Raw genomic sequence first — 24,562 nt, 5'->3', positions numbered from 1 at the left:
ATTGGAATTCTTTTGTGTCCATATTTACAGAAAGGCTAGCCAACCATTAGATGCTCTTGTGAAGCTAGGTTGCTTAGAGTCTCAAAAAACTGTTTATGATTGCATAGATACACTTCCTTCCTATGTCCAACACTAGATTACAGCAGATTGTTTAGGTCTTCCTTTTTTGAGAATTCGTTGATTTTAGGTTGCCTGGACACTTAATGTTTATATGAGCCAGGCTCCCTTTGTATAAAGCGAGGGGTAAGGTTTCACGTCTCCCCCTCCATAGTTTTCTTCATATTAATAAAATTTTAGTGGTCAACCCTCCACCAGGAGTAAATTTTGGGGTTCAAAAAAAAAGGAACATGGAATGATTCCCAAAAGAACTATTTGAAAATAAAAAAGGAAACACTTAGTATAGTCCTTTGTGTGTCCAAGTTCCAAAGCGATCTAGTAAATCAATACTTTATCCTACAAATAGATTGTAAATCCACAAATGAGATCTTAGAATATGAAAAAAAAATCTAGTCTCATGACAAATATTTGCTAGGTGGCAAGCCATATAAAAGGAATTGATAATTCTTTGCTTGATTTCTTGAAGAGGCAAAAGGAGAGAACTTATGGAAGAGGCAAAAGGATTTAGCCCCTTTATTCATTCTAATATAGACACGGTCATCTCAATTAATCAAGATGAAATAGCTCCCATCTTAGAAAGTCCTGATCAAGGGCCTGAAATCTTAAAGGTGAATCAAAAATACTTTTAGGAGAATCACTTCCCAATATGCTCCTTAAATAAGGATCAGAAGTATTATGGAGCCATCCTTATAGAAATAGGATCGGCCCGAATTCAGCATTGCTATAGAAATTATCGAGGAGACAAAATAGCTTATTCTAAGCTTGTCATAATAAAATTCATAACCATGGCAAAATGGGGATCCCCAAATCGGTGTAGATTCTTTCAAAGGCCTTTAGAACAAAGGACTAAACACTTTAATTATTGGGATTATTAATCTACTTGGTATAAAGTATTCTTAATACAAAATACACCCATTAAACATTCATGGTTTGTCCGATTCTTAGAAGATTTTCAGCATTGTTACTCCCAGTGTGTATACACGTGGTGGTGTCAGTGGGGAGCAACTGAGGAAATTCTGCCTAATGATAACCTGTTGTAAAGATACAAACAATTTTGAAAGGTAGAATACAGTTTTGAACACATCAAGCAAATGGAATTATACAGCTCTTGTGAGAAATAAGTAAGAGAAATATTCCCCAACCTATCTCTGGGAAGTGCGCATCAAATGGCAATTAAGGCCATTAATGAGGAGAAAGACTTTGACTCAGATGACTTTATCTCCATATCTAGACAAAGTAATTAAATTAATCACTAAAAGACAATAAAAAGGCACCACCCTAAAATGAGAGCAAAGTAATAGTAAAGTTGACAGATAGCAAAAAGCAGAAGCATCCAAAGCACCTGGATGCATAAAAGCAACAACCACGCCGAAAGTTACAGAGCACTCATGATGATATACGTAAAGCTACCGAAAATTACGGGGGCTGTCAGACTAATGGACATAAAGTCAGAGCACAAAGCCAAAGCCACTACATAGCAAATATATTTGCTCTTATAGGAGGGTCAATATAAATAAAGGCCCCTCTTCCAAAGAAGGTGTGGAGTTGGAGTGAGTCTCACTACAGGAGGGTATGTTTTCTTAAGTCATTCTAATGTGTTACAGTGTTTGTAAAAGTGATGTTTCGAGTTCCCGAGTCCTTATAAGTGTGCGACTTAGTTATTATGAGTCTGTTCACAAGTTCCATAACCACTATAATATTCTCCCCACTTGTAATATTATAACCTTGTTTAATATTATAATTTAAATTTTATTGTCATTAAATTCTTTTTTATTTCTCTTAATATTAGTTCCATCCTTTCCTTTCATTACTATTCATTGTTATTGTTCATCGGCACTGTTCACTATTACTATTCACGATAGTTTTATTTCTCTTACATTTGTTCTTTTCCTTGATGCAATTTAGCTGCATTTTTCTCATTTTCTAGGACCTCGTTTCTTATTTAGTTTCATTTAGAGCTACACCAGAGAGACCTAATATTAGGAGCAATTAAAAGGGATTCGTGGAATGGCCATAACTTACCCAAACGGGCAAACCCTAGAGGACACTGTAATGGCATTGTGCCTAAACATAATTAATCATTTTACTGGAAGAATGAAGGATGTGAATAATAAAATAAGGGAGCAACTTATAAATTTGAAATGCGGAACTCTTTCAAAGTTCAGATGGTATAAGGATGTCTTTTTCTCAAAATTCTATAGGTTAGACCCATACGGGGGCCCGTTTGGCTTGATTACTATTTTTGTCCATATACATGCACTTATTATCTCTTTTTTGTTATAATAATAATTGTTTATTCTCTTATGTTTATTGCACATTTGCTTATTGTTTTGTTTCTACTATTTGCTTATATGTTCACCTACTTGCTGCACATCACCCTATGTTAGATTTAGCATCTCATTGTCCTATAGGAGAGGGCCATACGCTTAAGCCTTAGGACCAAAGTACCCGTAAGCTATGCTGAAATCCCTCAACCAGCCACCAACCTAAGAAGCCCATTCATCCAATAGGTGCAGGTTTGAAGGGTGGCGACCTTCTTGGAGCCTTGAGTCTAGATGACAAACCCACCCCTCATACATCACACTCTACATGTCAGCCTAGTTAGTTAGGGTGTCATCCACCTTAGCTTTGTTTGCTTACATGCCATTTGTGGGGCCCACATAAAATATTGTCATAAAAAGAAAAGATGAAAAATAATTAAAAGGTTAAGAGTCCAATAAAACTAAAATAAAAAACAACATAACATTAAAAAATTAAATAAATAAAGGTAAATAAAAAAAGTTAGAAAAAGGAAAAAATTAAAAAAAGAGAGACAAAAATTAAAATAAAAAGGCGTAGGAAAGGTTAGTCAAATACACATGAAAGAAGATTAAAAAAAATTAAAATGATTAAAAAGCCAACAAATTGAAAAAGAGAAAGAATAGAAAAAAGGAAAAAGAAAAAAAAATTAAAAGGAAATAAAAAATCAATAAAAATAATCCCAAAAGAATTAAAAAATTAAAAAAAAAAGTAAAAAGATAAAGTGATAACAATAAATCCAAAAAAATTAAATATAGAAAAATTAAAGGTGAAATCTTTAAAAACCAAAAAGAAAAAGAAAAATATATAAAAAATGTAAAGAAAATTAAAACTAGAAAAAGATGAAAGTAATAAAAAATTTCTAAAAATCCAAAAATAAAATAAATTGTAAAAAAAAAGAAAGAAATATAATATAACAATTACAAATAGAAAATAAAAAATTACAAATATATGGAAAATCAAAATTAATAATAAAATAAGAAATACAAAAAAGAGAAAAAAGAGAAATACAAAAAAGAGAGAAAATGGAATAGAAATGGAAAAAAAAAGAGTGAAAAAACAAACAAAAAACAAAAAAGGAAAATTTAAAAAATAAATAAAAATGAAAATAGAATAGAATAAAGTTAAAAAAGAACAAAAACAATAATAAATTATAAAAGAATATGTACACAAAAATCAAAAGCAAAACAAAAAGAGAAGATAAAGAAATGAACAAAAATTAAAAAGAAAAAGAGAAAAAGGAATGATACAAAAGAAAAAACAATGAAAGAAAAGGAAAAACAAGAAAAGAGAAACATAAGAAAGAAAAAAAAAAGAAAAAGAAGATGGAAGAAACAAAATCAAGTAAATAAGAAAAATTCTACATATTTCTTTTTGATAATTAAGAAAAATTAATCATAGCAAAAATTAAAAGAAGAAATGAGACAAGTGAAGGAAGTGCGTAATTTGGGAATGATGGTCTTTAAGGAATTATGCATGTATCTAGATACCAAGCAACTTGAGAAATTCAAGATACCCAATTTTGAGAAATATGATGGAAAAGGTTGCCCGCAAACTTACTTGGAAGGTTTTTGTGGATATATGTTTTAGTATGGTTTTGATGACAAGCTCTTGGTCCAAATGTTTCAGAAAAGCCTAACTGGAAGAGAAAAAAAATCATGGAAAGGAGTATTTGAAGCATTCTTAGACCATTTTTCTTACAACATGGAATTAGTGCTAGATCGAACAGATCTTGAGTCCATGACTAAGAATCCTAGAGAGTCTTTCATAGATTATGCCTATCGGTGGCGTGAAATGGCATCCAAACTATGTCATCCCATGCCCAAGGAAGAAATGGTTAGACTCTTATAAGACTTTGAAAGATCCCTACCATACTTTGTTGGTTGTACAACTGCATAAGGATTTTAGCGAAATAATGAAATAAGCTGTTAGAATTGAAGAATCTCTTAGGCATGGACTGATTAACCCACTGATGATTGGAGTAGGGGCAACCACCTCTGATCCAAAGAAGCCTGGAACCAAGTATCAAGGAGAGAGTGAAATACAATTTATACGATGCCCCATGCCATCCGTGACCCAAATCCACATCTAGACCTAGATTTAAATTTTAAATCCAAACCAGATCTAGATCTTACTTGTTACCTAGATACAAATCCAGATCCAACCCTTAACACAAACCCATGTTTAGATTCAAACCCAAATCCAAATTCAAACATAGATCCAAAATCCATGATCCAAGTATAAACACAAATCTAAACCTAGCCCTAGATCCAAGATCCATGACCCAAGTAAGACAAACCAAACCTAAACCAGATCCAAACCTAATCCCAAACTTAGATACTGATCTTAGATACAAACACAAATCCAAACCTAGTTCAATATCCAAATCCAAACCTAGATCTAGATATAAACCCATATCAAGATCCCAGACCCAGACCCTAGATCCATGACTCAAATGCAACCAAATATTTAAACCCAAACCAGATCCAAACCTAAATCCAGACATAGATACAAATCTTAGATACAGACACAAATCCAAACCAAGTTCCATATCCTAATCCAAACTTAAATCTAGAGATCCAGACCCCAAACTCAAATACAATCACAGATCTAAATCTAGGCCAGATCCAAACCTAGACAAAAATCTTAGATACACATTTTTGTTTTTCCCATTATTTTGTTGCATGCATATGAGTGTCTATCATTTGAAGTTCAAAGCTCCCTTAAGATAAAAAAGGGGGAGATAAAGAATAGAAGAAAAACAAGAACAAGGCAAGGTTAATCTAAAGGTTTTTGGACATGTTGCTATTGCTTTATAATAACAATAATATAGGCGTCCTATTTCTTTGATTGCTTAGTCTTATTTAATAAAGATGATCACCTAATTTTTTACTATCCATTTTTCATTTTGCATAATAAATTCTCTGGTGTTTTATTCAGAGAAATATTTGTTCCCATGGATAATCACTTTGTGACCCAACAAGAACTTGATGAGCTCAAGCAGATGATGAGCGCATTGGTTTCTAAGGTTGATTGAATGATCACTCAAACCAGGGAAAACCCACACAAGACACCCCCATCAGGCATACCCTTACTCTTGTCGGCCCTCACAACATCCACACCTACACCCATAACCTTCAAACCCCCACCTCAATTAGTGTCCTCACTCTACAAACCATCAACTTGTAGGTGTTCACCTGGTACAGTTGAAATACCCAAGGGACCATTCATAATATCAATTCCACCTCAAACAACTCCACTATATGCATCACCATCTAAGCTGGCTCCACAGACATTATCATCATCTTTGGCCCAAGCAACCCCAAATAGCCAACCATCCCGAAAGAAAGAGAGAAGGGTTCTCAGCCATTTACCATAGGGGTGAACACTATTCAGTTAAAATCAAAAAAACAAAATGAAAATTTTGGTTTCAGTTTGTTTGATTCAGTCTTTTCGGTTTTTGGTTAAATAGGTTTGGTTAATTTGGATTTTGACTAATTCAGTTTTTGGTTTTGGTTTTTAGAATTAGAAATTTGGTTAACCAAATTAACCAAACTTTCTATTATTATATGTAATATATAATATATAATATGTAAGATATAGTATATAATATGTAAGATATAGTATATAATATGTAACATATAATATATAATATATTTATATATTAATATATAATTAATAAAATTTGATTTCATAATATATATTTTATAATATATATTATATATTATATGTTATAATATATAATAAAGTATATATTATTAGAATTTGGTTTTAACCAAAATAACCGAAAACCGAACCAAAAATTTTTATTTCAGTTCAGTTTTAATTTTTTAGTTCAGTTTTTTAAATTTGATTTATTCGGTTCAGTTTTTAATCAAATAAACCAAATGCTCACCCCTAATTTACCATGCTCTTGTGCTCAATTCTACCCTTGCTTGTTATAAAGGGATACCTTTGACCAATAACCTAGAAGCCCTTGTCGGAGCCAAAGCCAAAAAATTATGATGAAAATGCCTTTTGTGCTTATCACCAAAGACTAGGGCACACCACTGATCATTGCTGGCGATTAATGTTTGTTATCCAAGACTTCATCGATAAAGGTATATTTGATCTTGCTAGTGAAATTCTAGGCATGGAACCACCACTACCAAAGATGTTGCTTCACTAGAGACTTTATATCACATTTATTTTACTACATTAGGACCACTAAATAGTTATTAAATTTTGTTTTGCTTTTATCTTTTTAGAAAGGAGAATGATCGTCGTACAAATCATCTTTTAAATCAATAAAAGTTTTAACTTGTTTGTTTCATTTTATTTTTCTACCTTTTTCGCTTTTGATGGTGTAGGTGCGGTGGTAAGGCGATGGAGGTTAGTTAAGTCTCTGAAGGTCCAGAGAGGATGACGGGAAAGAGAGAATGCGATGCAGAATATTGGTTGTAGAGGATGGTGGGAGAAGAGCATAGAAGGGAGTGTGTGTGAGAAATAGAGAGACAGAGTGAGAGAGACTTCTTTTGAAAAACCCGAGTGTCATGGTTATATGGTAGTGTTTCACATGGGGGAGAGTTGCTCTCCTATTATAAATGGGATCTCGAGGCTATTAGAAGAAGATCCCAAAAGAGACCTTTCCCTATTAGGAAAGGGGATCTTTATCCTCATGTTAGCTATAAGTGAACACTACTAAGGTTTCGCCATGTGTCTATCAAGATTCTCTAGGGATAGAGCTTCCTTTCCCTAAGGATTCTCACATAGCACATGTCAGCTACACCCCCTCCTAGGTTTTCTTGTAGACATGTGTCAGGACTTATGATCGACTAATGCGTTTGGATGTTTTTGTAAGTTATCTTTGAAGCATTCTGTTGTGGCTTGTTGCAACTATGTAGAACACGATTTGCCTATGAATATTGCTAGATTTGTCTTTGTTTATCGCTCATCATGGCGTGAGCTACCATTCTATGCTCACCGCAGGATGTTAGTAGTGTATTAAGTTCGTCAAAGAGTTGCAACATCATTCTGGACTTATTGCTAGTCTCAGATAGCACATTGTGCTCATTGCATGTCCCAAAAGGCATTTCATGCTCATTACAAGTGTAGGATGGCCTTCTATGCACATCGCAAGTGTGTGACCCTTGCATCACTTTGATAAAGTGCCATTGTGCCATTACAGAGGTGTTCCGGTTGGGATTTCTCCGTATGGTGTTTTTTTTAACACCTTCGTCATAGTCCCGGTGATGGTAAACTACATGTACTTATAGATGGGACAATAATTTTTAATAAGAAGGGGACTTCCCAACCTTGGAAAGAGATGGAGTTGCCACTTCCCTTGGGAGGTTGTATTACTATTGTTTTGTTAAACATGGACTTGAAATAAGCTTCAAAGTTATGGTGTTGTGAAACAATGATTGTTGATCGAAGGTTCATTGCTATAAATGCTTAAGGAGGGAATAACCCTATCAGGCCAAAGCACCAATGTCCATTCCCAAGCAGTCATAGATAAATCCATCATTAATAGATCAAAAATAGGGCAGCCATAAGGTTGAAGTCGTTGTGATGGAATACACACTCCTTTGGATACATTTCTTGAGCCAGCATAGAATGATGGTGTCATAACAACCTAGTTCTTTGTTGATTAATAGGGAAAGGATTGGAGGCCATTATTGGTTGTCATTATTCCCTGGAACTCCTTTCCATTATTTAACACCGCTAATTATCTCATTAAGTTGATTCATTGGACCTTCTTAGTCAAACCAATCAAATTCCCATGAAACTTTTTCCCAAAGGGCTGGAGAAAGGTTTTAGAAAAAACAAAAAATAATAACAAAAGAAGAAAAAAAAAGAGAAAAAAAGAATAGGATCACTCCCATTCGAGTAACCTTAAAATTTCCAACTGTTGAATCTATCAAATGACATAAATACTCTTGTTGTTAAACTTAAATTGTGCTTGAAATGTAGTTCTTCCCTATGGGCTTATGCATGATGTGAAGAAACTAGAGATACTCTTTTGGCTATTTGCTTTATCATTTTTTTACTTCAAATCCTCTTTTATTTTTTTAATCCACTAGTTATACCACTTTGAGCCTTTATAGTGCCCATTCATTCAAAATAAACCCTCGTAGGATACGGATGTCAAATATTCAATTATGCGTGTGAATCTCAATCAATTTTCTAGAAAAAAAAAACAAAAAGAAAGAAATGAATATGAAAAAATTAGGACAAATACACAAATTAAAACAAAAAATGAAAAGAAAGAGAAAAAAGAAAAAGAAAAGGAGGTAGCAAGGATAAACTATGGTAGATATGATAGTCAAATCAATAAATTGGTCTTCGATAATAGCATTCATATTCATTTTTCATTTGAACCTTACCTATTTATATTTCTTCCTAGAATAATGTTTTATTTGATCAATCGGGTTTATAACCCATAGTATTGAAAGACATGAAGAGTATTTCTTCATCTTTAGCTATAAGAGTGTTAAATTGAGAAGAAATAAAAGCACAAGACTATAACCTTGAGTAAATCCCCAGATGTCAATTAAAGCATTCAACACCTATTGTAGGTAAGTTTCTTAAGCCTTTTTATCCTTCATTTTGGAACCCTATCCTTGGCTACGTTTCATCCTAATTAGAAGTCCTCCTTGATCGTTGAGAAATTGCAATTAGCACTAAATAGACCTAAGTGGGATGGCAATGAAGGAATTAAGAATGATGTTAAAAACCCGAAAGGGAAACCCAAGGAGTGGAATTGAAGAATTATAAAAAAAAAAAGAAAAGAAAAAGGTTGTACCTGGTGATTCTACAAAACTAGGGGCAAAAGGGGTACAATCCATTAGGGAATTGAATATCTAAGTGAAGTGATTTGAAGCATGGCAAAATTACCACTTAAACCAATTTGAGCAAATTCAACTTTATTTCTCGTTTGAAGCTTTCCATAAGTACCATTGTTTAACAAATCATTGGCTTCATTGCCTTAAATTGAGCAACCAATCCATTTGTAATATATCATTTTTAATTGATCCAAACTAGGGCAATCCCCCTTTTGGTAAGTGTTTTTTTTTATATGAGTCTTTGATTAACAATCTCTGCATATATAATGTTTATGTCTTTGAAGATCAAAGTATTTTGATCATTACCTTCCAAGAAAAAGGTAGTTACTTTTATTTCTTATTCATGTTAGAATAGTTCTTGGTTGAATTCTATATTTTGAGCATTCATTTGACTTCCTAAATGCGTCCCTTTTGCGTATCGTCTTTATTATATTTGGATTTCAATAATACCTCATTTTTCATAGACTTTTTTTGTTAATACACTATGTTTCCTCATCTAATTAATCATTTATAAATTTCCTTTGGAAGTCCATAATAGGGAGAATTGTGTTTTTTAGTTAATCATATCGTATTTTTTAATTCATCGGGATGAAGAAATCATTCATTTTTTAGTTAGTCATATTAGTCTTCCACCCTACAACATAGAAATTAGTGTTTAATCATATACATATCAATTCTAAAATTCCTCGTGACAACAAAGTCACTCATGGCATTAAAGTCCCTTGTATACCATAGATTGTTATATGCATGGAAACATATTGTATATCAAGCATAGAAATCATTTATTTTAGTTAAAAAACACTAATAATTTAAAAATTATTAACTTCTCATTTAAACTATATCCATTCTAAAATCAATTGCAACATTAAAGTCTCTCACGGCATTAAAGTCCCTTATGGCAACAAAGTTTTTCATGGCATCAAAGTCCCTTGCGACACTAAAGTCTCTCACAGTTTAAAATCCCTTATGGCAAAGAAATTAACATCGTTTTGCATCATGGTATAGCATAATTCTTGCTAATTTCCTGGATTATAGTGGATTGTTATTTGCATCGTAACATAGCACATCTTTTATCATTGGTCGTGTTTTTGCAACATGGCATACCATTACTTTTGTTGATTCCCAGACATACAGCATATTATTATTTTCATCATGACATAATGCATCTTGAACATGAAAATCATCAATGTTGCAGTTAAGGGGTATTAATTTCTCATTTTTCAGTAAAAAAAGTAATTGATTTATCGAATTATATCTGTTTCAAAGCCTATTATAGCACTAAAATCTCTTGTGGCAACAAAGTCCCTTGTGACACCAAAGTCTTTCGTGGCATTAAAGTCCCTCGTAGTGAAAAAATTAACATTGTTTTGCATCATGGCATAACATGTTTTTTGTTGATTTCCCAACTTATAGTGTATTATTATTTGTATCATGACAAAGTGCATCTTTTATCATTGATTGTGTTTTTTCATTATCGCATAGCATAATTCTTCCTAATTTTTTAACCCATAGTGGCTTGTTGATTCCACCATGACATACACACAATTTATCATCATCAGTGTTTTATTTTTAATTGAAACTCAACATATCATGCTAAATATATAAAATAAATAAATAAAATATATAATGATGGGAAAGGAAATAATAATGAGAGCTTGGTAGCAAGTTCTCCACCACTTTCTAAGCACATGGTAGTGTGTCCAGGATCAAAGGGATTTGGGTTGCTAGTGCTTATAACAATAAGAGGGTTCAAAATAGAATTTTGGGTTAGGTAAATAAAGGAATCTTGGGTTGAAATTTCATGGCTAGATATTTTGTAAGGCCCTAGGTCTAATGGTAGTGGTTGATATAACAATTGAGGTGTAGAACTTGCTTAGTAAGTTCTAGACACAATACCACATGCTTAGAAAGTGATGGAGAACTTGCTACCAAGCTCTCATTATCATTTCCTTTCTTATCATTATACATATTATTTCTTTTTATATATTTACCATGATATATTGTGTTTCAATTAAAAATAAAAACACTAATGATGATAAAATGTGTATATGTCATGGTGGAATCAACAATCCGCTATGTTAAGAAATTAGGAAGAATTATGCTATGCGATAAGGCAAAAACACAATCAATGATGAAAGATCTAGACTCTATTGGTATTCATTTTACTCTAATATCCTTGTCACCACTGGGATTTGAGGGAGGTGAAAAGGGTTGAAATAGTTGGTTCCCTTGAACTAGCTTTGGTAAGCCTTCGAAAGAGCTGGGATTTGAAGCTCATTCCTATACTTCGTATGCTACATACATCTCTTTCTTGTTATCGTGGACTCTGTATTTTTGTTTAGAAGAAATCTATTAATAAGTTCTTTTTTTAAACAAAATCGATCATTTGTTGCCGCCAGAACTACAAATATTTTATATGTCCTATATCGTGGACTATGTAAGTCTTTTTCCCTTTTATTTTAGATGCCCTATAAATATTAATAGAATCCGGCATCGCCAGAACTATTCCATTGTCGCTAATCTCTCTTCTTCTCTTCCATTCTCTCTCTTATTTCCAGCCGACTTTACTATCAAGATGGTATTAGAGCGGGGTTATTGATTGTGAGAGTAGATTGAACAAGTTTTCTTTCTATTTTGATTTGTTGAATCTGGACTAAACAAAACTGATCTAAGACTACTTTGGGGGTTTCAAGAAGTCATAATGGAGTAAGTGGGGGAATGGATATGAGTTTTCCCATGGTTGTAATTCCCTTCAATGGACTAAAATACCTTGAATGTTCTAGGGGAATAAAACTCTACATCACTGCTAGGGGGAAAATAGGATATATTAATGGGAAAGTGAAGGAACCGAAGAATGAAAATGCTGAATATGATAGGTGAAACCAAGAAAATAGTATGGTGATGTCATGGCTCTTGGTTTCCATGCTGCCACAAGTAAGAAAAACATTCATGTGAGCTGAAATAGCTTATGAAAAAATGGGAACAAGCAAAATCTACTTATTCAGAGCAAAGGCACTATGCCAAGATATACCAACTGCAAGCTGAATCCTCTACTTGCAAGTTGGGGGAGAGGAGTTTTTCATTGTACTACTCATATCTGACATTAATCTAGAAAGAACTAGATCACTATCAAAATGTGAATTGGAAATGTGATGAAGATGCAAAGGCATACAAGTTACTTGTCTCTCAGTAATGGGTATTTGCTTTTTTTTTGGGTTAAACCCTTCATATGAGTCCATTAGAGTACAGATCTTTGGAAGTAAAGACTTGCCATTAGTTCATGAGGTTTATGCCTTAGTCCAGTCAGAAGATAATAGAAGTGTGATAAATTGTGTAGAGGGGGAGCCAGTTGCCCTATCTATCCGAGGAAGTACAAATTTTAGTGTCGAAGGCTCCTTTAAGAAGGGTGATTCTCAAAAGAGAGGGGATGACAAGAGTAAACTCCAACCGTTAGAGATCAAAATCGTTGAGCCCTTTAATCACTTCTAGAGCGCAATATGAACCGCCAAATGTAACAGTCAGAGCTCTTCTTCTTTACAGTAAAAAAAGAGTGTTGAGATCCAAGGTACTTAAGAGATAAAATAGAAGTCCATAGTCAGCCTTGCTCATTTAAGAACCTCCAAGAGAGTTGATCATAGATAAACCCTATTCTTCAAAGAGACATCTTAGAAACCCAATCCACCATTCTCCTTTCTCCTCATGAAATTGTGCCAACCATATAAATAAGTATGAAACTGACCAGGAGAGTAACCCCACCAAAAGTCTCTTGTAATGGCCTTGCTTTTTGAACAAACCTATTGGGGAACCTGTTGAGTGGCCATCGAGTAAGAAGGGATAGCAGTGATGGTGGATTTAATGAGTAATTCCTTGTCAACATGAGATAGCTGCTCATTGTGGACCTCTGTTGGCTATCCAAGCTGAAGCTCTAGCCATCTCAAAGGGTCTAGAATTCGTGAAGAGATTTCAATTCTCTCAATTTTTTTTTTTGGGAATATGGCTTTGTTAGTATCATCGATCAATGTTTTAAAAACCCAATTAGAGGATGACCCGTTTTTGCCTCCGAGTCATGGGTCACCGATTTGATTGTGTGTGTATAATTATGTTACATATAATATATGTATTATTTTATATTTCGTTTAGGTTTTTTAATTTTTTATTTATAAAAATATTAAAAATTGTGATTTGAGGCAAAAAAGGGTTTTTTTGAATGAAAATAGTGGAACAAGGTACCAATAAAACTTTAGGATGCATAGATCTACAAAAGTTAACCCAAAATCAAAATAAAAAAAAATCATTCCAATTGAACATCAGAATGCAAAATTATAGTCAAGTGTACACATAGTTAATAAACCTACAACCGGATCATTGGATTGAATAAATCAACGGTTAAACTGCCCGGGCCGGATGTTTTTTGTCAAGGCATTTATGGTATTACATCTTTCTCGCATATTATAATCGGACACGGATTTTATCGGATCGGGTCGTGTATATGAACCATCCGGTTGAGATAATCGGTTCGGGTTGCGGATCAACGGGTATCATTGATAGCCCCTTTAGTTTTACTACAAACTATGAATCGCAGAGTACGCCAAACAACAGGAAAGCAGCTAAGCGCACGAAGGGGTCTGAGCTCAAGCACAAGCACTGTCGAAATGAAAGTGATGTTGAGACCTTCTCGTTTCCCATCTCTAGCACCTCCAATTCTCTGCAATCCTAGGCTCTCTTTGATTTCTTCTCTCAACCTGTCAGCGTCATTGAGCCTTCTCAACTTCTCTACATCTGCTTCATTACTGCCATTTATTAACATGAACTTCACACCCATTTCACCTTCTCTTCATTTCAGAAGGTTGAGGTGGGCATCCCCCTTGATGGGCAGATCAAGATTGGAAAGAAGAGGTCGGTTTATTCTGTTAAATCCGTCATTTTTCTTGTTCTGTTTCGATGTTTTGTTTGTGTATTTGGTGCTTCCATTTTAGGGTGAGCTGGGTTTTCCTTTTCCCGCCGTCTTTTGTTGATTTTTAATGAATCTTTTTAATTTTTTTTAAATTTATCCAGTATTTAAAGATAAATTTTGGCCATTCTTTCCTTGGAATTGGTTGGTTATTGTTTTTATTATAAATGCCAGCTTTCCCTGTACGGATGTATCTGTTTTATTTTTTGAATCTTTATTTAGTGCTAATTGGTTGTGTCTAATATAACTCCATTCTGATTCCATTATTCTAGTCAGTGGTTAGAAATTTCAGTTTTTCTTTTTTAAATGATTTATACTAGTCTATATCATTCATTCATTCATTCTTTCTGCTTCTTCTTCTTCATTTGATATTCTGTAATTTCTTTTTTTTTATTCTTTTTGTTCAGCTACATTTGGTGCTGTGAACAGTGTAGGAGGTAGAGAGATACTGGTCCAGCACTTGCTTGTCAGTGAAGACAACCTTAAGCTTCTTTTGGAGCTTCAACAAAGAGTTTCCGGAGGTTATCTCTCATAATCATATATCTAGATTTTTTATCAACAACTCTTGTGAACTTTATTGATTATGGGAATAAATCATTTGCAAAAGAATGTGTGCTTAGCACCCCTTAAGAAAGTTAGGTCATCCCATGCTACCTATCTGTGTAGTCTCATCCTCTTACAATCTTTTCCCCTCAACAGTGCATTGCACAAGGGATAGTGTAATTTTTCTTTCTGTTATGAGATAGCCATAGATTAAGGTTAGATTGCGTAATTGCAGAAATGAGCGTTTACTATTTCCCATCCAAGAATAAAAATCCTTTTTTTGGTTCATATATTGCCAAGGGTATTGCAATTTTCAATACCTGAAAGGCATTCATATTGATACAACAAATTTTCCCCCTATAGCATGAGTAATGAAGTTTAGTTTCCATATTTTCCAATATAAAAGGAGTATACTTAGAGTAGGATATTTTACAGAGTAAATTACATAAATGGTACATGTGTAAGAGTTGAAACAAGAGGTATATGTTAGGAAACTTTGTCTACGCTTATAAGTGTCTTAATGCACTTAGCTTGATATTGAATTTGAGGAAGTTATAGTGGTTCATGAAAATGGCTATTTATGGAAATGGATTTCCTTAGCTTAGGGAGTTTGTCATCTCTCACTTCTACATAAGGGATATCCAAAGCAAATCTGGAAGTCATGTATGTTATCAACATAACCATATCTCTAATAAGATTGGAATAACTCCAGCTATCTTTATGTTGCTGAGTATAATATCAATTTCATTCTTTCATGTCATTCTATTGTTCCATCTAGGAGAGGATTTGAATGACTTGGCTGTGGAGTACTCGATTTGTCCATCCAAAGAAAATGGAGGGATGCTTGGTTGGGTGCGGAAAGGACAAATGGTATATTACTCAATTTAAATCTTGCAACAACTTTTTAAATTACCAAGCCATGTTCCACTCCGAATTCTCAAAACCTTTTTATGTTTTTATTCTTTTTCTTTTCTTCTTTTTTTTTCCTGTTTTTATTAATGTATAGAAGTATAGTTACAAAGTTATAGGTGCCAACAACCCGAAAGAGAAATCTTCATGAAGGTAAGTCCAAGGTTCAACATTTCAATGTGATACACTCCATTTTGGGCATATCATTTCGTATCTTTTGACTCCTGATACACCTATTTTAAGGGAATTTTGAGAAGTCTTTTTTTAATAAATAAAGTATATAAAAATAGCCCATTCTATAAAGTAAAAAAAAAAACTAAAAAAAGAAAGGTTCAAAGTATTGATATACCCCTTCCGGATTGGGGTGTATTGATATTTTGAACTTTGGATCAACAATGCACCCGGTAAACTATGGGAATCATCCAACTGCTTGAGCATCATCACTATGGGTCTGTTGAAATAAATCACCCTTATGTGTCTGTTGAAACCACATACCTACACACATCAATCTTCAGCTGATGACTTGATGAGAAAGAAGGTGATTAACCTGGTGCATAAACATGCCAGATATTGATGAAAGTTCCATCAAGGATAATTTATTTCATCACATTGTATTATTTAATTTATTCAGATTTGTTGATAAACAATTTGTTTGAATTGTTTGTCATAAAGAATGGTCATTGAATCTTGACTAGTTGAGCTAGAATGTGTGCCCAAGCTGTTCTACCTGGACTATCAGACACACTCTGAAACAAATTTCACTTTCACCATCTTAACTCAACAAAGCCTTATCCCAACCATGAGATCTGCTACATGAATCTTGTTCTACCATTCCACTATCTTCAGTGCCATGTTGAATTGAAAGCTTCCCCCCCTCCCCCCTCAAAGTGGTACAAGTCTTCCTTATGAGTTTCTTATTATTTTTTGGCAAGTAAAAAGGAAAACTTTAATAAAAATTTAAAACCGTACAACAGAAGGATGATGAGCTAACACCCTAATGCATTTATCCTCTCTTTTCTTTCTTTTTCTCATTCTTTCTATGCTCTCTTTCTTGTCTTTTGATTCTCTATTACTAATTTGATTAATATCTTTTGGTTAGCATCTCTTTTAGCTCTAAATAACATGACCATTCTACTCTATTCAGTGTCATCCGCCATGTTGAATTCAAAGAGTTTTTTTTTTTTCTTAAGTGGTGCAAGTCTTCCTTGTGTTTTCTTCTTAACATAAACCTATGATGTTTCTTTTTGTTCTTCTTTCTATATTCTCTTTCACCTCTAATTCTCTATTACCAGTTTAATCAAGACCTTTTGGTATCTCGTTTAGCGTTCATCCGGGATTTAAATCACTTATTGGGACCTTCCACACAACCTACATAAATTTCATCTTTGCCTTTTTCAATTAGTTTTTTTGATAGGACCTTTCCTTTTCATTTGTAGTTTTAACTTTTTTTTGTCCTTTTCTCCATGGATTGTTTTTTGTCTTTTTGTACAATATCACTTTATATCCCTACCAAATTTAGTACTTCCTCACTGTTCTCCATTATTATTCACTTTGCTAGGTTTCAATGCAAAATTCCAAGCAAAACCCTAATTTTTAGAATTTTTGGGTTTTTTGATTTTCTCACATAAAGGAAGGTTTGTCCTTTTGTGATCAAACTGCCCAAAACCTCTTCAAAATGGATTGTCATATTCTAAGTTTGCATACACTTTTCATAGAAAAGTTTCTTTTGTGTACCTATTTTCTTGGTTCTGAAAATTTCATTGGTCTAGGTAGAAACATAGGGCCTGTTCATTTGTTTTGAAGTCTGACATCTGAAAGTGCAATAATTACATTAAGAGGTATATTGGTATTGGTGAACTTTTCTTTCCTCTGAATTCTGAATGCAGAGAATAATGTTCTGAATTCTGAAAATTATCAGATATCCATTTTGACCCCATATATGAATGTTTTTATTTGTCTTTTTGGGGGTATCATTTGAAAACAAAAAGTTGTATGATTGCATTTTAAGAGATAAGAGATAAGAGGAAACAAACAACCATTTTTCTCTTAAAGTTAAAAGATTCCTCTTAAGAGATAAGAGTTAAGAGGAAACGAACATGCCCTTAGAAATTGATGGATTATTTGGTCCAACCTAGAAATCTTTATAGGTCATATTGAGATTCTTATGTAGATCCATTAAACTCTCATAAATCTGTAATTCTCCTTGTTGAGTCATTCCTTCAAATTTTTAGCATGCTAGCTTCCATGGGGTTATCAATCCCACATCACATGTCTATTCTTAATTTACGGGTCCTCAAATCATTTCTCACTACTTTAACCCAATCCCTTTTTGGCCTGCCCCTAACTCTTATCGATCTTAAACTTACAACAGAACTTTGGACTACCTATCCCACCTTATTTTGCAAAGTGGGATATTTGTATTTGGCAACCTTCTTGTGAGACAATGGATATATTTTTAAGGGTTAAAATGTAAATTCACAACTAAAAATGGATAGCTAGGTCAATCACAAATAGTGAAATTAAGACCTCGCAACAATATTGGCAAAATGAGACGATGGCCTTATAGGAAGACACTCACTATAGAGTGAGGCCACCTCGTAGAACAAGACAGAACAAGATCTCACGAGGCTAAGGGACCCGACAAGAGAGCCTTGCTGAGTTGTGAGGAAAAGCCTCATGAGGCAGAATCTTGTGAATTTGGTGCAAATGGAATTCAAGATCACCGACTCGTGACCTTGCGAAGGCACTTAACCTCGTGAGGCCGGAACATAGTTTCAACATTCAAAGGTTGATGACTCAACGACCTTGTGACCATATTCGACCTCATGAGGCCAGGCTCGAGTCTCAATACTTAGAGGCGATAAACATGACATAGTGGTTACACCCGACCTCATGAGGCCAGGTTAGAGCCTTAACACTCAGGTGCTGCTTTGAGATTGTCAAATGCATGATTGTTGTTCCAGGGAAACCACAATCGACTGTCAAACAATGGATGGAACACTGGTTGTCTTCATAGAGCTACCTTGGCAAATTCATCCATGACTCTCTTCCTTATTTCCTTAGCCACATCAGGTATGACTTGGTCTCGGGTCAAAAGATTAGGTTTTGGGAAGATATTTGGCTTGGGAAGTCCCCTTTGAAGGAGACTTTTCCCTCCCTTTACACCCTCTCCAATCTTAAAGGTAGATCAGTGTCAGAATTTATTAGTCCCGCCTTCTCCCCTCTTCAGTTGAACTAGAACTTGGGCTTCGCTAGAAACCTTAGAGAATCTGAAATAACAAGTTTGTCTACTTTGCTTACATTTCTAAATCCTGTGGTTCTTGGGGACGGGGGTGTGGACTCTTAGTCATGTTGGGCTCTTCACTTGTAAATCTTTGTTTAATTCACTTGTAGCCTCCTCTTCCTCCCATTCCCCTTCTTTCCCTGTTAAGGAAATCTGGTGTTCCTCCATTCCTCCTAGAGTCGGTTCTTTTTGCTGGGAAGTGTATCATGGCTGCATTAGCACTTGTGATAAGCTCTAAAGGAAGAGACCAAACTGGTGTTTGTCCCCCAATTGGTGCTGCTTATGTAAGTTAAATGGTGAGACTACTTTTCATCTGTTAATCTCCTACCCCTTTGTCAGCTTTATTAGGGATTGGTTTGCTTCTCTTTTTGGTTGAAGATGGCTACATCCTGTCAGCTTGGAAGGGTTATTTGCACTTTAAATTGCAGTTGCACAAATAGAAGAGGCAGTCTTATGTGGTGATGTACCAAGGCAGCAGTAGTTTTGGGCTCAGCTGTAATGTTTGGGGAGTTTAGACATTTGGTGTCTTTTGTTTCTTCCACAATGTTTTGTTTCTCTGCTTTCTTTTAAAATTAATAAAATCCTTTCATGTGCTACTGGTAAAAAAGAATACACGATTGACTGTACCTGGTGATCGCACTAACACATGTTACTTTCTTAGAGGGCCTTGAGACGTGTCTTTGGGGGAGAGAAAGACAAGATCTGTTCCTTAGGCGTTGGTTGAGACTGAGAACACCCAACCTCTATGTCTCCATACACACAGCCTGTTTCTTGGCTTTTATAAATAAGTGAACAAGCTAGGCACGTAGGGACATTGATCCTTAGCCCACTTCCATGCAATTCCCTAACATCCCAATCTTCCATTAGACTTTGTTGAAGATTAATTAGTTTTATGTTGTTTTTTTGACTAGATGTTTTATGTTAGTTGTTAGATAGGAGGTGGGGACCACAATAGTTATGCGAGTCTAAATTTTATTTTGTTTTTGAGTGTTATATATGTTGTTTTATGTTTTGCCGCCCTATAAGGGCATAGTTGTCTTTGGGCTGTTCTATTATTTTAGTATAAATAATAAGTGAAGGGGGTGGCCAGATTATTGCTCTCTTTTCTTTCCAACTTCTCTTCTTCTTTTCTTCTCCTTCTCTCTTCCTTATCTCTTCAAGAAACTACTTTTCTTTTACATTTTTTTTTTTTAATTCAGCAGATCTCTACTTGGTATCAGAGCATCGGCTAGGGTTTCTTGAACCATTCTCATGCAGCCCTAGATCAGCCGATTGCATGAAGTAGTAAAGGGCTGATCGATCTACTATAGATTGCCCAGTTCTTGGAGTTTTTGTTGGGATCTAGTCATCAGGAAGGTGATCTACTGTTCGACATCAAAATCAGGAAGAACTGGAGTACGGGGAAGAGTCCCAGAAAAGTTGGATTCTTTGTTTTTGTCGGCAAGATATGATTTGTGGCAAATTAAGAAAGATATGATTTGCTGCAAATTTAGAATGATTTGATTTGATTGATTACAGATTTGAATAAATTTAGGAATGATTAGATTTGAATAAAATTAGGAAAGTCATATCCTAGGATTAAGGGAAAGATTTAATCAATTCCTAATTGAGAGAGATTCTAGGAGTAATTGAGAGAGATTCTAGGAGTTTCTCTCCTATCTTTTCTTATTTAAGTCGTATGCTCAACATGTTTTATTAACACATTATCAATACTGAAGTATTTCTTCTTCTCTCCCTCTTCATTTCTTCTTCTCTTTCTCTTTATTTTTCCACATGGTATCAGAGCTTTAGGGTCCGATCATGAATTTTAAGGCCGCCATGGTTGGCTTTGGTTCAGCCTCTTCGGATGCTACTAGTGGTGCGACATCTTCGGAGGGAGGTATTCAGTCAATGGCTATCTCTCTTTCTGAGAATTCTCTTCAAATTACCATTCACAAATTGAATGGAAAGAATTATCTTGAGTGGTCTCAGTCCATATGGTTGGTGATTGACGACAAAGGGAAACTCGGCTATTTGAATGGCGAAGTGAAACCGCCAGCCACTGATGATCCAAAGTACAGGCAGTGGCGTTCTGAAAATTCAATGGTTACCGCCTGGTTGATCAACACTATGGATCCTGTGGTTGGAAAACCATTCATGTTCCTACCGACTGCTCGTGATGTGTGGGAAGCTGTTATGGAAACCTATTCAGATCTGGACAATCATTCACAACTGTTCGAACTAAATACCCGAATGTGGAAAATGTAGCAAGGTAAGCGTGAAGTAACTTCTTATTATAATGAGATGATGGCTGTTTGGCAGGAGCTAGATTTATTTGAAGAAGAATGGGAAAGTTCGAGTGATAGTGCTTGGTACAAAAAGAAGATAGAAAGAGGCCGGGTCTTTGTCTTCTTGGCTGGTTTGAATAAAGAACTCGATGAGATTTGGGGACGTATCTTAGGGCGAAAGCCCTTGCCTACTATAAGAGAAGTTTTTTCAAGAGTGCGTAGAGAAGAAGCACAGCGGCAAGTGATGTTGAAGAATGTTAATGAAACAAAAACTGAGAATGAAGTGTTCGCTCTTGTGGCCCGAGGTGCAGACGTAGATGGAGATAAACGAGGAGGAAAGCAAAGGCCTTGGTGTGATCATTGTAAAAAGCCATGGCATACTCGGGAAACCTGTTGGAAGCTGCACAGGAAACCGGCAGGTTGGAAGAAAAATCAGACAATGGCAACAAGTCAGGGGGAGATGTCCGCGCGCTTCAAGTAAGCAATTCGGATCCAGGGCAGCAATCATCCTCAGAGTCTCTTCCTTTCACAAAGGAACAAATAGAGCACTTATATAAAATGTTTCAATCTCAATCATTAAGAAATTCTAACCCATCCTGCTCTCTAGCCCAGTCAGGTAATTTTTTCACTATAGCCATTGCTTGTACCAAATCTAATGGCTCCTAGATATTAGATTCAGGTGCCACTGATCATATGACCGGCACTTCACAATTCTTCTCTTCATATACACCCTGTGCAGGGAATCAAAATGTTAAAATTGCAGATGGTTCCTTTGCTACTGTTGCTGGAAAATGAGGAATTGTGTCTATTTCTCCTTCTCTAAACCTTAAAGATGTTGTACATGTTCCTAACCTATCATACAATCTCTTATCTATCAGCAAACTAACCTTTGATCATAATTGTCGGGTTAATTTTTGGTCTTCTTGTTGTGAATTTCAGGATTTAACCTCGGGGAAGATGATTGGGGGTGCTAAACTGGATGGTGGTCTCTTATATGTTGCAGAACCAAATTTCCTGTTCGTGAGGTGTATTGTGAGGGTTTATGGTGCTGAAAGTGGAAGACAACAGTGGTGTTGTTGCTAAAAGTGGTGAATTGTGAGTGTTGTTTTTGAAACCTATGATAGTGGGTACCCTAGTAGTAATCAATCGTTGGTGTGTATGGTGACTAATTAGCGAAGTAGGGTAACAAACTAGTGGTAGAATTTCTTCCCTTTTTCCTTGTGTAGTCATGGGAGAATGCAGTGAATGCAAGTCTAGTGTGATGGTCCCTTCTGATTATTTGAATGTGCAGATGACATCTATAAAACTAAATGGTGAGAATTATGTGCCTTGGGCTAAATTTGTTGAGGTTTTTCTGAAAGCTAAGAAGAAAGTGAAGCATGTGAGGGAAGATAAACCCCCAACTGATTCTCAGGGATATGATGAGTGGGAGCAAGAGGATCCGCAAATTATGACATGACTATGGAACAGTATGGAACCCAAACTTAGTGTGAACTTCATGTTTTTAGATACAACCAAGGAGGTCTGGGGTCATGCAAGGAAGCTTTATTTTGGACAAGACAACACTACTAGGGTTTACCAATTGTACCAAGAGTATTTCAATTTGCAATAGGGGAATTGGTCTTGAAGATTATTATGCAAGTATGAGAAATCTGTGAAATGAGTTGAATGTGTAATACCCTCTTACACTTGATGTCAAAATTCAACAACAGAGAGAGCAGTTGGATGTGACTAGATTTTTAGTAGGGTTGAAGTCTAAATATGAACTTGTAAGGGCATAGATACTAGGTTGATTTGCTCTTCCCTCTCTTGAGGAAGTATTTGCTTGTCTCCAGAGAATCTCGGTTGGACCCAAGGAGAACTCCACTATATTATATAGGTTTGCATTGCAGTAACGAGAGGGGGAGGCTGTGGAGGTAGAGGACTCAGTAATGGTTAGAGGAGGTATACACATTGTGGTATGGAGGGACATACTATCAACTTCTGCTATGATCTACATGGCCCACCTTCAACCTGGGCAAATCATGCAGTCGTAACTAGTTGTGGTTCGAGACAGGAATCTCAGCAAACTGATTAGATACTCTTTACATCTATAGATGCCTCTAGAAAGGGATTATGAGTGTTCCACGGGATGATTATGAGTGGTTCATTCAGGGTACGTCTCAGCAGAACACAACTACCCTTGCACACTCAGGTATGGTTTGTCTGGAGCTTCCGATCATATGATTGGGACTCCAGGTGTGTTTTCATCACTTTATTCGTCTTCCACATCACAATCTGTTACTCTTTTTAATGGTTCTATATCTTCCATATGTGGTGTTGGTAATGTTGACATAGACTCATTATCCCTATCTTCAGTTTTATATGTTCCCAAGTTTCCCTTTAACCAGATGTTTGTTAGTAAATTGACTAAGTCTCTTAATTGCTCGATCACTTTTGGGTGTGTGTTTTGTTCATAATTTTGGGCCTAGAATGGACAAGTTAGATGCTCGATCCACTAAGTGTATCTTCCTTGGCTATTCTAGGACCCAAAAAGAGTATAAGTGTTATAACCCCAGTTCCTAACATTCTTTTGTGTGTCCTGATGTTACATTCTTTGAGTTTGTTCCTTTTTTCTCCAGGTCGGATGTTTCTTCTCTTCCGTCACTATCACCTCCTCTTCCAGTTCTTGTTGAGGACCCTATTCCTCTTGTTCCAGTTGTGACCAAGTCTTTGTCTCCAGTGCAACTACTTGCTAGACAACCACCCATCCAGCAAGTGTATACGCATCGTTAAGTACCGGCTCCTCCTCTAGCTTCGTCACTGTCGACAGATCCGACAGTTGTTCCCACCCTAGCCCCACCTCCTGTTTCTGACCTTGATCTTCCTATTGCTTTGCAGAAAGGTAAACGCAGTTGCATTCTTCACCCCATTTCCAATTATGTTTCTATATCTCACCTTTCAACTTCCCATCGCCATTTTGTTTCTATGTTATCCTTTGTCTCTGTTCCGAAGTATGTCTAGGAAGCTCTCACTTTTCCAGGGTGGCGCCAAGCAATGGAGGAGGAACTCTCGGCCTTGACTCGTACTCATACGTGGGACCTCACCACTCTTCTGCCTAGTAAGCATGTTATAGGCTGTAAGTGGGTATACACTGTTAAATATTTGCCTAAGGGGAGTGTTGAACGGTTGAAAGTTCGATTAGTTGCCAAAGGTTATTCACAACTATATGGTATTGATTACACAAACACCATTTCCCCTGTTGCCAAATTTGGTTCTGTTCGTCTTCTGATCTCCCTTGCTGCTATGTATGATTGGCCCTTGTTTCAGCTTGACATCAAGAACGCCTTTTTACATGGTGATCTCCTTGAGGGAGTGTACATGGAGCAAC

The 24,562-nt window shown here is 35.6% G+C and overlaps 1 protein-coding gene across 1 annotated transcript in view; it reads left to right on the top strand.

Moving 5' to 3' along the window:
- The first annotated feature begins 13,816 nt into the window (after positions 1 to 13,816).
- Positions 13,817 to 24,562, top strand: part of LOC148871735 (rhodanese-like/PpiC domain-containing protein 12, chloroplastic) — a 48,001-nt gene continuing 37,255 nt past the window's right edge. The window contains exons 1-3 of the mRNA XM_088971088.1: positions 13,817 to 14,135; positions 14,598 to 14,711; positions 15,512 to 15,603. Of these exons, the coding sequence (XP_088827214.1) occupies positions 13,892 to 14,135; positions 14,598 to 14,711; positions 15,512 to 15,603 (450 nt within the window). The 5' untranslated portion in view covers positions 13,817 to 13,891. The remainder of the gene's footprint in view (positions 14,136 to 14,597; positions 14,712 to 15,511; positions 15,604 to 24,562) is intronic.

Source organism: Nelumbo lutea, chromosome 2 (genome assembly GCF_056320005.1).
Source record: "Nelumbo lutea isolate HS-2025 chromosome 2, American lotus-T2T, whole genome shotgun sequence".
NCBI classification, from domain to species: domain Eukaryota; kingdom Viridiplantae; phylum Streptophyta; class Magnoliopsida; order Proteales; family Nelumbonaceae; genus Nelumbo; species Nelumbo lutea.
The sequence above is the reverse complement of the archived record's forward strand: the minus strand, read 5'-3'. Positions and strand labels throughout refer to the sequence as shown.